The 13,289-nt window shown below is 37.9% G+C and overlaps 1 protein-coding gene across 2 annotated transcripts in view; it reads right to left on the reverse strand.

Moving 5' to 3' along the window:
- Positions 1–11,669, reverse strand: part of LOC111341364 (uncharacterized) — a 30,350-nt gene extending 18,681 nt beyond the window's left edge. For both annotated transcript variants that reach the window (XR_015997095.1, XM_088750409.1), the window contains exons 1-2: positions 11,549–11,669; positions 11,243–11,337 (exon numbers count right to left, since the gene is read on the reverse strand). Coding sequence is in view for 1 of the 2 variants with exons in the window: in XM_088750409.1 (XP_088606535.1) it covers positions 11,243–11,318 (76 nt within the window). In the remaining variant the exon portion in view is untranslated. The remainder of the gene's footprint in view (positions 1–11,242; positions 11,338–11,548) is intronic.
- Between the last annotated feature and the right edge of the window lie 1,620 nt (positions 11,670–13,289).

Genomic DNA, 13,289 nt, shown 5'->3' on the forward strand with positions numbered 1-13,289 from the left:
AGCTACAGCGCTGCACTGGACAGGATGAGTCTTTGCAAGTTCTAAAGACCACCATTCTCAGTGGCTGGCCAGCTCAGAAAGATCAAGCACCTGTTAACATCAGAGAATATTGGAACTATCGTGATGAGCTGTCAATACACAATGGAGTTCTCTTCAAGGGTTCAAGAGTAATAATTCCACGTGTCTTGCGGCCTGAAGTTATGTCCAAGATACATTCAAGTCACTTGGGCATAGAAGCCTGCCTTCGCAAAGCAAGAGACTCCGTGTTTTGGCCAAACATGACTGGAGATGTACGTGACCAAGTCTCACAGTGTTCCATCTGCAGTGAATGGCAATCCCAAAATCCAAAAGAACCAATGCAAAGTCATCAGATTCCGGACCGCCCTTGGAGTAGAGTTGCGGCGGATCAGTTCAAGCTTAATGGAAAAGATTACATAGTCCTCGTAGACTTCTATTCGGACTTTATCGAAGTGAAGATGTTGCAAGAGAACACATCAAGTGCTGTGGTTGAGTTTCTAAAAGAGCAGTTTAGCAGACATGGGATACCAGACACTTTGATCACTGACAACGGTTCCCAATTTACAAGTCAGGAATTCAGGCAGTTCGCACACAGTTGGGAAGTTGTCCATGTTTCCTCTTTGCCACACCATCACAAGTCGAATGGTAAGGTAGAAGCAGCCGTGAAAGTGACCAAGTCTTTACTAAAAAAAGCCCTTAAGGACCACAAAGACCCCTGGCTAGCACTGCTTGATCAAAGAAATACCCCTACAGAGTCAATAGGTTCAAGTCCAGTACAGAGACTTATGTCCCGACGCACAAGAACTCTACTTCCAACTGCCACTAACCTCCTGTACCCGAAAGTACCAGGAAATGTGGATCAACTACTCCGGCTAAAAAGACAGAGAGCCAAGTTCTATCATGATCGTTCCTCCCGTCCCTTACCCGAAATTGAAATAGGACAGGACGTCAGGGTGGCCCCTCTACAGAAGAACGACGTATGGAAGAGAGGTACCTGTGTTGAGAAACTCTCCGACAGGTCCTATGTAGTGAAGACGGAGGCTAACAACCACCTGGTCCGTCGAAACCGTGCTTTCCTAAAACCAGCTGAGAAACCAGCTGCGCCGACTCCCTCATCTAAGATAGTTGATCTCAGCACAAGTCAGCCTTCAAAGCACAGCTCACCGCCAGCGATGGTCCCTGGACCCAAGCCAATATCACCAGCAGTCAAGAGAACAAGGACCAGAATAATAAAACCTCCCGCTAGGCTAAGTGACTACTCAACTTAGGTCTTTGGATCTTAAAGTGCAACTTAGGCTTAGGACTGTACAGAGACATTAGTTTCAGTGAACCTTTTGAATTTTTTTTACTTCGTTTCCTCGTTGTGTCGGGTTAAGTTCGTTTTGCATTTCTATTATTTATTTTTTGAAATTTAGTTTGTGGCCATGTTCAGCTTTGTTTGACAAAGAAAGGGAGATGTTACGATGTTGTGTGACACGCCATGTGCTACTTGCCGTATTTGGGCATTACCTTATTTGGTGATTTAAATAAATACACTTCTACACTCTCAATCGCTTCCTACATGTTGAAACATTCTCTTAGTGTATTTATTGTTTAATATTTTCATCTATTTCTACCATATTTTAATTTGCATCTTATTTTCGTTCAAGTACTACTGTTTTTTGTAGACCATGATTTTGATGTATACCAATATTTGATGCTTCTAATTAGTATCAACTCAAATTTGATAGTTTAGTCCTTTTATTTCAGAACGAAGCATGGTTGGTTATTTACATATCCTGTCGCCTATAAAGACCGGCAGAAACATGAATCAATAATCTAAATTTCCAAACAAACACTAAAGTAAATTGTGCTGTCTACTTCTCCCCAGAGAAGCATTAAGTGCCCAAGCCCAAATTCCAGTCTTCATCATCTATTAAAATACAGAAGTTCCAACCAAAGAAAAACCACAAGACGGCAAAAAGGAAGACTTGATTATCAACAAAAGAACAAAAATTTAAGATCCCCATGGAAGCGAGACAGATTTGGACCTCCAGCAAATAAATGAAAAAACCATGGAAGCAACAGACAGCTCAGTAGAGGAAATTCAAGGTCAAGTAAACAACACCCTGGTCAACATTGCTGGCCGTATTTTATTTGATGGTGCTGCAAAAACTGAATGTTCGCAGAAAAACTTTGACCAAACAAGTCCTGTTTACAGATAACAATGGATCTCTACAGCTGGTCTTGTGGAAACAGGACACAATTAACATGAAATCAGGGCAATATTCAACTTTAATGAAAAACAGCACATTAAATGAGGCTGACAGATTGAAAATAGATCAAGATGTTGTATTAGAGAAAAAACAATTGAAGCTGCAATTCCCACCAGAAGGAATTAACTAAGGTCAGTCTTATTGCACATTCTCCCATCTTTTGTTTACTTTCAAATCTTTCAACTGCTAAGATAATCCTCACCAACTTTCACACCATGGTTGTGATTACCATTGATAATGAGCAGAAGAGAAGTTTGTGCATTCTAATGATGCATTTTACACATTATATGCAATTAGAAAACAGGCTATCAAAAGTTCTGGACAGTGACAGGAAAATCCTCATATATTCTGTGTGGCCTAATGCAACTGAAGACCAAATGTCGTGGTAAATAATGGCCAGTATTCTTACCATCACTGGAAAAGACATGACTGTCCTAAATATATTTGATGGTATGATTAAACAACTGTATACTATTAAAAAAGAACAGGATGGAAAGTTTGTGAAAGAATTTGAAGACCTTAGTGATGGTGATATCACTGAACTGCTTCTTACTGTGGAATGAACAGTTATATTCAATGACAAAAATGCTAGAGGTCATGAAATCAGTGTAAATCATAAACAACTCTCTTTTTATGGGCTGATAGTAATTTATAACTACTTTCCAAAATGTAACTAGGTCTTTAACTTTGTCATTTTCTTTTACACTAAAGTTCTGTTAGCTGTATTCTATGCGAGTCATTAGAATTAGATTTTTAAAAATAAATTCATGTTAATTTTCAAATAATTTGAAACAATGGTTTTTGTAACCAGTGGCACCTGAAAACTGCCAAGTAGTGTTAATGTTTTTCCAACACTTGATGCAACCATTGGTTTTATTGATGAATAGGAATTATTTGTTTCATAGGTGAAAGTGGGAAATTCCACTACTTTCACTTAAGAAGTTCTGTTAGTTGTCTCTCTTTCTACGTTGTTCACTCTATATTTTTTTCCAATTTTTAACTACTTATAATCATTTCTATTTCAAATACGTAGTTGTTTTTACAAATGATTTCTAACAATTGCCCTGCAATCAACTTTCAATGTTAGTTATTTGAAATAAAGCTATCATTAATTATGTCTTTTCTTGGCTTTACTTCTATTGAAGCATAAAAAAACATGATGTTACTGTAGCAGTGATTCATTCATTTCAGTAATGACTCCTGAACTTAGCTGAAGCATAAAAAAAAAAGTTGCTGTAGCAGTGATTCATTCAATTCAGTAATGACTTCTGAACTTAGCTGAAGCATAAAAAAACATGATGTTACTGTAGCATTGATTCACTCAATTCAGTAATGACTTCTGAACTTAGCTGGTTAATATTGTTCTTGCACATTCTCCCATCATTTGTTTACTTTCAAAGCTTTCAACTGCTAATGTAATCCTCACCAACTTTCACACACCATGGCCATGATTACCATTGACAACGAGCAGAAGAGAAGTTTCTCTGTTTCTGTCAGATCTTTGCAGTTGCAGAATTCATTTGCTAGAAGTTGTTAATGTACAGTTATCATTTTTATGTTGTCACAGAATAGACAGTCTTTCCAATCTCCTGTTAGGACTTCGACTTTTGACTACCTCACTGCCACTGACAAAGTTAGTACCTTTCGCAGAATATCTGACATGGCCAACCTCCCAAGAGTGTTATTCTTTTAGATTAATGGCAATCTTTATAAATTTTATTCTCATTTAAGGTGTTAGAATATTGCATTTCTATTCCCTCACCAGGTTTTCATATAATATCCTTTTTCTGATAAATCAACAACGCAACTCTTTCTAACGAATGAAGGCTGATCGTTTCGAAAGAAACTGCTTGGGGCTGCGTCGGAGGGAGTAACGAAATAATTTGGATATATCAACAAAGTTTAAGTGGTAAATTGGCCACCGTAATGATTACAAAAGCTGACGTTTCGAGCGTTAGCCCTTCCCCTTTTAACGAATGAGGGATTTTCTATCCCTGGTAGAGTGCTAGAAGATAATATCCAATCTAAATGTTGTCTATTTTAGTGATTACTTTGAACTGTGCAGGAGCACTAAGATGAGATTCAACCATCCACTTAGGATACAAACGAAACTCACAAAATTAACCTGTTTTAAATATTCCTTCTACGTTAAGGTAATCAAGTTTTCGAACAGACATACATACATAGCTTTATTTGACAAGTACGTTAACAAATTTTAAACTTTAATGGTAATGTGGACCTACTATATTATCTAGTACGTAAAATAAGATAAATAAACCTACAGTGAAGTGTTGAATAAGAAACAATGAAATATAAATGTATCATGATATATCAGAACTAGTAGAAATTTGAGTTGGTAACTTTATGTATCAGTGTAAGAGTTCTAATATGTATCATTTCTAGTTCTTTATGCTTAGTGCCAGATCCCCATATCAGAATTCCTTATAAAACACTTAGGATTACTGTCTAAGAGTAAATAGTTTCTAAAATAGATTTGGGTAGAAAACTTGTACATCTCAGATTTTAACTTTGATGCGAAATGAAGAACAAGTTAATTTGATATGTTGAGACCAAGATAAATTGTCATTGATTGTAACTCCGAGGCACACAGTAGCATACCTACCAAATGATGTCTTATCCCTACTTTAGAGGTTTCATAGGACCAAAGAACGGGCTAGTGCTCAAAATCATCGCTTTGAATTTACCTTTGTGAGTACCCAGTCTGTTCTTAATACCCCAGGAATTAACCTGGTCTAAGACTTCTTGTAAAATCATGACAATTTCGTCAACAGAATTCCCTATAACATAACTTGTAGTATCGTCTGCATACATATATAATTCCCCACTGGTTGTGTGATTTGGTAAGCCATTAACATGTTTCTATCCATCGGTACATTGGGTCATTCTGTTCAGTTCGTTTTTTATGTTAATGTCGTGAATGAGTTGTTTCTGTGGAGCCAGTAGTAATTGACACCTGTTTAGGGGAGTCTGTTTTAAGTTAGTAAACCAGCTTTCCAGAGTCAGTTGTTGAAAGTAGTTAGTGCTGTAAAGTGAGGCATTGCGAGAGTCCCAGTCAATATTGTGGTTTGTAATTTGACAATGTTCTGCAATGTGATTGTTGATATCACCTTTCCTCGTGGCCCATCTGTGTTTAAGTCAGTCTTATTGCAAGGTTTCCGCCAGTCTATCCAATGTAGGAGGCTTGGCAGTCAGAGCAACTGATCTCATAAATTGTTCCCTGTCAGTTCTTCCGTCCGTCCTTGTCTTCAACGTTAGTCAGTAACTGACGCAGTGTGGTAATGGGTTTGTGGGCAACACAGATATTGAGGGTTGTAAGATGTGCGAGATGTTCTCAGACATGCCTTTAATGTACGGCATGGTTGCTGTAGTCGTAGGAGTTGCAGTGTCGCTCGTATCAGTAGTAGTAGTAGTAGTAGGCCATTTAGTGTTTCATCAAATGAGGTCATTATTGTAATTGTTCTTTGAAAAACAGGGTAAAGGTATTGTTCTCATCGGATAAGCTGTCTGTTGTGCTGCATACTAGTTGCGTGGGTCGTGTTAGAGTTCTGATAATTGTGGCTTTGTGTGATGTAGGGTTGTAGGATGACCTGTCTAGTAATCTATTGGTGTGTGTCAGTTTCTTGTGAACTGTCGTCTGTAGTGAGTTGTCGTCACAGCTTACCAGACAGTCTAAAAGGGAAGTTTGCCATTTTCTTCCACTTCTCTGGTAAACTGTATGTCAGTGTTTTGTCCATCAAGGTGTTGGTGGAATGCGTCGATTTTGACATGTCACAAGGCAGTGAATGTGTTGTCAATGTAGCGTAACCAAAGTGGTATCGTTTGTGGGTAAGTCGATGGGCCCTTTCGACCTGCCCACAAATGATACCACTTTGGTTACGCTACACTGACACGACATAATCCACGCATTCCACCACCACCACCGTAACAGACAAAACAGTGACATACAGTTAACCAGAGAAGTCAAAGAAAATGGCAAACTTCCTTTTCTAGACTGCCTGGTAAGCCATGACAACAGCTCACTATGGATGACAGTTTACAGAAAACCGACACACACTGACAGATTACTAGACAAGTCATCCTACAACCCTACATCACACAAAGCCACAATTATCAGAACTCTAACACGACCCACATAACTAGTATGCAACACAACAGACAGCTTATCCGACAAGAACAAATACCTTTACCCTGTTTTTCTTTTTAAACAACTACAATGACGACTTCATACAACAAAACACTCACCGAACTACCACTACTACCGAAACAAACGACACCACAACTCCTGCCACCACAGCAACCATACTGTATATTAAAAGGCATGTCTGAGAACATCTTGTGCATCTCACAACCCTTCAATATCTGCGTTGCCCACAAACCCATCACCAAACTAAGTCAGTCACCAACCAACGTTAAAGACGAGGACAAACCGAGGAACAGGCAGGGAGCAATTTATTAGATCAATTTGCCCCAACTGTCAAGCCTCCTACATCGGAAAGACTGGCAGAAACCTCGCAACAGGACTGACTAAACACAGACAGGCCACCAGGAAAGATGTCAACAATCACATTGCTAAACATCACTGACTTACAAACCACAATATTCACTGAGACTCTGCATGATGCCTAACCTACAAGCCCTAACTACTTTCAACAACTGACTCTGGAAAGTTGGTTTACTAACTTTGAACAGACTCCCCTAAACAGGTGTAAACTACCACTGACTCCATACAAACGACTCATTCACAACATTAACATTATAAACAAACCAAACAGAACAACCCAAATTTACCGATGGATCTAAACAGACCAGTCATTTACAGGAATTGGAATAAGAACATTCTATTCAGCTGACTTCGATGATGACTTCCACACAGGTTGTCAAAACATCACTCGCCACCACTGACAACAGTCCCTGTCAGGACTACACTCACCTGGCTGATTGCCCTACACTTTCATAGAAATAATAAGATCATCTAAAGACTGGCAGACTACCCACTTGAGTAGTTTCCCTGGAGCAGTGAGCAAATAGATGGGTCGAAAATTGTCAAGGTCCCGTCTATTTTTTTTTTTTTTTAAAGATAGGTATAACTTAAGATTCTTTCAACTGCTAGGGGAACTTATGAAATAAAGGCACCAATGACAATAAATGATATCAAGCTCACGATTTCCAAAGAAAACAGAGAAATTGTTATCCAATACGACAGCAATAAGAGTAAACTCTTGTTAGTAGAAATTACTAACATCATCAACTTTGACTTCTTATAAAAAATAATTAAAAGAAGCAGGACATTCGATTTAAACATTACCTTGTTAACATTTTCTGATTTTACTGTTATTCCTAGTACGATGATTTTTAACACCAAATCATTAATTTTCTTGACGAGCGTTTAGTACTTTAGTTAAAATTTTTTACACAATAGACAACTCTGTGCAAGTTTAAATATTTTTAAAGATAATTATAACATTTTCAAACCAAACAGAGAAGTTGTAATCTAATTTGATGACATTGAGTTTAAATTCTTGCCAATAGAGAGATGAAATTACCAATACCATAAACTTTAATATCTTATCAAAAAGAAAAGGACTAGAACATTCAATTTAGACATTACCCTGTTGACATTTTCCAACGTTGCTTTTAATCCCAGTATAATGATTGTTTACAGCATATCCTTCATGAACATTTGGTAGGATGTTTTCAGTGTTCGTTTAAATTGGTACAATAGATAAATACTGGGTATGTACAAGTTTGATTTGTTTTCACTAAAACAATACAGTTTTGAAACCAAACAGAGAAATTATTATCCAATATGATGACATAAGTTTAAATCTTGTCAGTAGAGTGATGGAATTACCAATATCAAGAGCTTTGGTTTCTAAATAAAGACTAGTCATTGTTAAGAAAAGGCTCAGGACATTCAATATAGACATTAGATGTACCTTTGTCTATACTTTTTAATGTTAAGTGTTATCCAATGTTAGTGTCATTCCTAGTTCATGCACTGTCACCTTTACCAGTTTGTGTATGCCTATCTCCAAATCCATCATCACCATTTGTCCACTCAGTTCCAGCCAGCCCAATGAATACAAGTCCAGTTTGCAGTCTGCTGGTAATCCAACCTCTGCTTGACAACTCTCTTATACTAATGCACAACAGAGTTGTTTCCCTTACTCTGTTGGATGTCATTAAGGCAATCCAAACCTCGCTATTCATTTAGACACAACAATAAGTTAACTCTAAAGATGCTCAGACAATTGCCAGAACAAATGTTCACAAAATGTAGTTATTTTGATAGAGTTGTGGGAATATGGTACTCCCTTGGCCTTTCCATCTGTGAGGCAACAAGTGCAAATTCCTTTAAAGTCTTAGTTCACAGATTAGTTAATTCTCTTAGTGTATTTATTGTTTAATATTTTCATCTATTTCTACCATATTTTAATTTGCATCCTATTTTCGTTCAAGTACTACTGTTTTTTGTAGACCATGATTTTGATGTATACCAATATTTGATGCTTCTAATTAGTATCAACTCAAATTCGATAGTTTAGTCCTTTTATTTCAGAACGAAGCATGGTTGGTTATTTACATATCCTGTCTCCTATAAAGACCAGCAGAAATATGAATCAATAATCTAAATTTCCAAACAAACACTAAAGTAAATTGTGCTGTCTACTTCTCCCCAGAGAAGCATTAAGTGCTCAAGCCCAAATTCCAGTCTTCATCACCTATTAAAATACAGAAGTTCCAACCAAAGAAAAACCACAAGACGGCAAAAAGGAAGACTTGATTATCAACAAAAGAACAAAAATTTAAGATCCCCATGGAAGCGAGACAGATTTGGACCTCCAGCAAATAAATGAAAAAACCATGGAAGCAACAGACAGCTCAGTAGAGGAAATTCAAGGTCAAGTAAACAACACCCTGGTCAACATTGCTGGCCGTATTTTATTTGATGGTGCTGCAAAAACTGAATGTTTGCAGAAAAACTTTGACCAAACAAGTCCTGTTTACAGATAGCAATGGATCTCTACAGCTGGTCTTGTGGAAACAGGACACAATTAACATGAAATCAGGGCAATATTCAACTTTAATGAAAAACAGCACATTAAATGAGGCTGACAGATTGAAAATAGATCAAGATGTTGTATTAGAGAAAAAACAACAATTGAAGCTGCAATTCTCACCAGAAGGAATTAACTAAGGTCAGTCTTATTGCACATTCTCCCATCTTTTGTTTACTTTCAAATCTTTCAACTGCTAATATAATCCTCACCAACTTTCACACACCAGGGTTGTGATTACCTTTGATAATGAGCAGAAGAGAAGTTTGTGCATTCTAATGATGCATTTTACGCATTATAAGCAATTAGAAAACAGGCCATTAAATGTTATGGACAGTGACAAGAAAATCCTCAAATATTCTGTGTGGCCTAGTGCAACTGAAACCAAATGTCGTGGTAAATAATGGCCAGTATTCTGACCATCACTGGAAAAGACATGACTGCCCTAAATATATTTGACAATACGATTAAACAACTCTATACTAAAGAAACAGAACAGGATGGAGAGTTGGTCAAAGAATTTGAAGACCTTATTGATGGTGATATCACTGAACTGCTTCTTACTGTGAAAGGAACAGTTATATTCAATGACATTGTTCACTCTATATTTTTTCCAATTTCAAACTAATTTTTGAACTGTTTATAACCATTCTTATCAAAATACGTAGTTGTTTTTACAAATGATATCTAAGGATTGCCCTGCAATCAACTTTCAATGTTAGTTATTTCAAATAAAGCTATCATTAGTTGTCTTTTCCTAACTTTACTTCTATCAAAGCAAAAAAAAAAACCATGAGATGTTACCATAGCAGTGATTCTTTAATTTCAGTAATGCCTTCTTAACTTAGCTGGTTAACATTGTTATTGCACTTTCTCCCATCATTTGTTTATTTTCAAAGCTTTCAACTGCTAGTGTAATTCTCACCAACTTTCAGACACCATGGTTGTGATTACCATCGATAATGAGCAGAAGAGCAGTTTGTGCATTCTAATAGTGCATCATGAGCAATTAGAAAACAGGCAATCAAAACTAATACCTACCGATCAATCAGAGTTTTTAACATTAATTACGACCCCTCCCCCCATAAAAAAGTCGTTTTAAAATAACAACTATACCCGCAATCTCGTGCTCGGATAGAATATTGTTTGAGGCGAGAGGGGTGCTCTTAAATCTTAGTTTTGGAAACACCCCACAATTTGACACTACTATAAGAAATAAAGGTCGTGAATCACTGCATAAACTATCAACAGCATGTGCCGCAGTATTACTATCTTTTGGATATCCTAGTAAAACCATGACAAGATTACACTGTGTTAAGTTTGTTTGTTTGTTTAGTTTGTATGTAACATCACACGCTAGTCGAGTCAGAGTGATTAGAGCAACAAAAGCAAATAAAGGTTTTGTTATTGAGCTACGAAATACATGAAGAAAAAATTGTTTTTTAAACCTTGAGAGAGTTCCGTTAGAAAAGAAGGCAAGACAGGCAACTAAACCACAGCTTCACTCGCCGCACGAAATGGGAAATAGAGCTTGTGGCAGGTTGTAACCTTAGTGAGGTTCATTTCAGATAAAGTTTTGTGAAAACTACCTCTGTTCCAACCTACAAACCGATTAAATAACCTGCGCAGTGCACCAAACAACAGAATACCAACCCCTTTTTGTTCATCTTTCCCAAAGACTGATCTTACCAACACTTACGCCAATGACAGAAAATCTAAAAATTGAGATTGTTTCGGCAAATTCATAAACTCAAATAAACCATATGCGCCGAAATCGGTGAAATCATCAAAACATCTTAAAAGAAAGGATGCTTGCTCTGGATAGTGCACTAAAATAACAGTAGCTTTGAGACTTTAACACCACTAACGTAACGAAAGTGGTTCACAAACCTTTAGGAAGCATTGATCCTGATTTGCGTCCCATGAGTTCCAACCGCCAGCATTCGATCGAATCTCTTCCTTCCATAACTTAAAGGATATTAAACCTACGAATAAGAAATACAAGTTGAAAAAATATTTAGAAGTAGTCGTTACACAGATATTTCAAATGACTACAAAGTAGATTCCGAAAGCTACCAAGGATCATGTTTGAAGTCCAACGCACTATTTAAAACACCTACGTGTTGCCGCCGCATGTTCGTGCAAGACGAGCTATGAACTGAGTAATGGAAATTTCCTTTAAAAAATCTAGCTTACCCTGACATGTAAAAGGTAAAAACTACTTGTAGATTACAATTTACGCAAGGAATGACTCTCACTTCAGCCAAGGACAGCACCAACCAACCATCACACCGTTGCGATGTGTGCTCAAATGATGTTGCACTGGCACAATCACGTGTCTCCTCAACAGCGCTAAATAACGTATGCGCATACGCTAAGTTTTGCCGCGAAAAAAAGGATTTGAATCGTTTGCATGGTTGATTAATAATTTCCTATTCTGCTGCTTCGAGGCGTCGTTTTCCTCGCCGCTTTGCTTTTACAGAACAACCTCCAAAACTAATAACTATCCGCCATGTTTGATAAATGTTTGATGCCTTCGTATCGTACGATTTCTTGCATGCGATGCAAGGGCGTAGCCAGGGGGGTTCCTGGGGTGCCCGTGACCCCCTTGGTAGGCCTTCTTTAAAACAAACAACTTACAACTTTTCAGGTGGCGAAAACGCCATGACAATATCTTGGCTGTAAAAGCCATTGTTGAAAAGCCCACTTTTTTAAAATTTGTGAAAACTACCTCTGTTCCAACCTACAAACCGATTAAATAACCTGCGCAGCGGTGTAAATGGTGAGTAGCCTCTGTGAACCCCCCTTTGAAAAATCCTGGCTACGCCCCTGCGATGTGACATATTTTCCTTGCTAAAGTAGCCCTGAAATGTTCTTATTACTTTTTTCGCTTACTGCTTAAGGTAAGATTGTCATGTAAAAGTCTTTCAGAGTTTCTTCTTTTGTGTTTTCATGTTTTAAGTCATTCAAGATCGAGTATTTCGGTCTACCCCACAATCGCAGCCACAATCCACCAGAAGTCGAACAACAACGCCAATTGAATAAGGCTCTCATCTGATTTCTGTTCTTGTACTATCTGGCGACTGCATTTTTGCACTTGGCGACCATTTTTTTCTCTGATAGTCGCCAAAAGGCAACTTGGAATTTTTTTTAATTTCGAGCCCTGAAATACGAAGCTGTTTAAGGTAAACTGTTCACCTTTGCGAGTAAATGGCTCCCAAGAAAAGCACAGGTGGCCCAAGCTCTGTCACAGGCTCTTTAACAGTGAATAATTAAAGGGTTTGTATAGTGGTTTAGTTGGACTTGTTTTTGAGCTCCATAAATGTAAAGTTGTGTGAAATAATCAAAGAAATAAAGTCTTACCTTCATAGAGAGTAGTCTGTGTTGTTCTCCTCGCGATTTGAGGCCGTTTTGATGTGTTTTAGCTGGACGCCCTAAATTACCGTGCATAAAATACGGGAAGGTGGGAAACTTCTGTTGGCACATGCTCGCCAAAATCGCTCGAAAACAACACATAGATACTTTCCCTCGAATCAAAACTCGGCAGCACGAAAGCCAAATAGTTGCCCTTTAAGTTCACCGAAAAAAATGCCACAAAAGTCGGTTTGTCGAGCAACCAATCCAGCAACCAATCCACATACCAAAGTACCCCGGGTAAACTCATCGACTTGACTAGATCGTCGATACTGTCCATCTTCACTGTTTTCAATAGATTTTTACAAATATCCTCTTACCCGGGGTACCTTAGTATAGGTGAAGAGTAGGTGTTAAAAGACTATAGGGAGGACCCGTTGAGAGAGATTCGACTAGGGTCCAGGTTGACCGCGCATTAACGGTCTCTCAGCTGCACAAGAAGTTCCTTCCACGCATTAGAAGAATTCCGAACGGCCGTTAATTTGAAATTCTCGCTGTGACAGAGCTTGGGCTACCTGTGAGA

This window comes from Stylophora pistillata, chromosome 2, assembly GCF_964205215.1.
Source record: "Stylophora pistillata chromosome 2, jaStyPist1.2, whole genome shotgun sequence".
Classification (NCBI taxonomy): Eukaryota; Metazoa; Cnidaria; class Anthozoa; order Scleractinia; family Pocilloporidae; genus Stylophora; species Stylophora pistillata.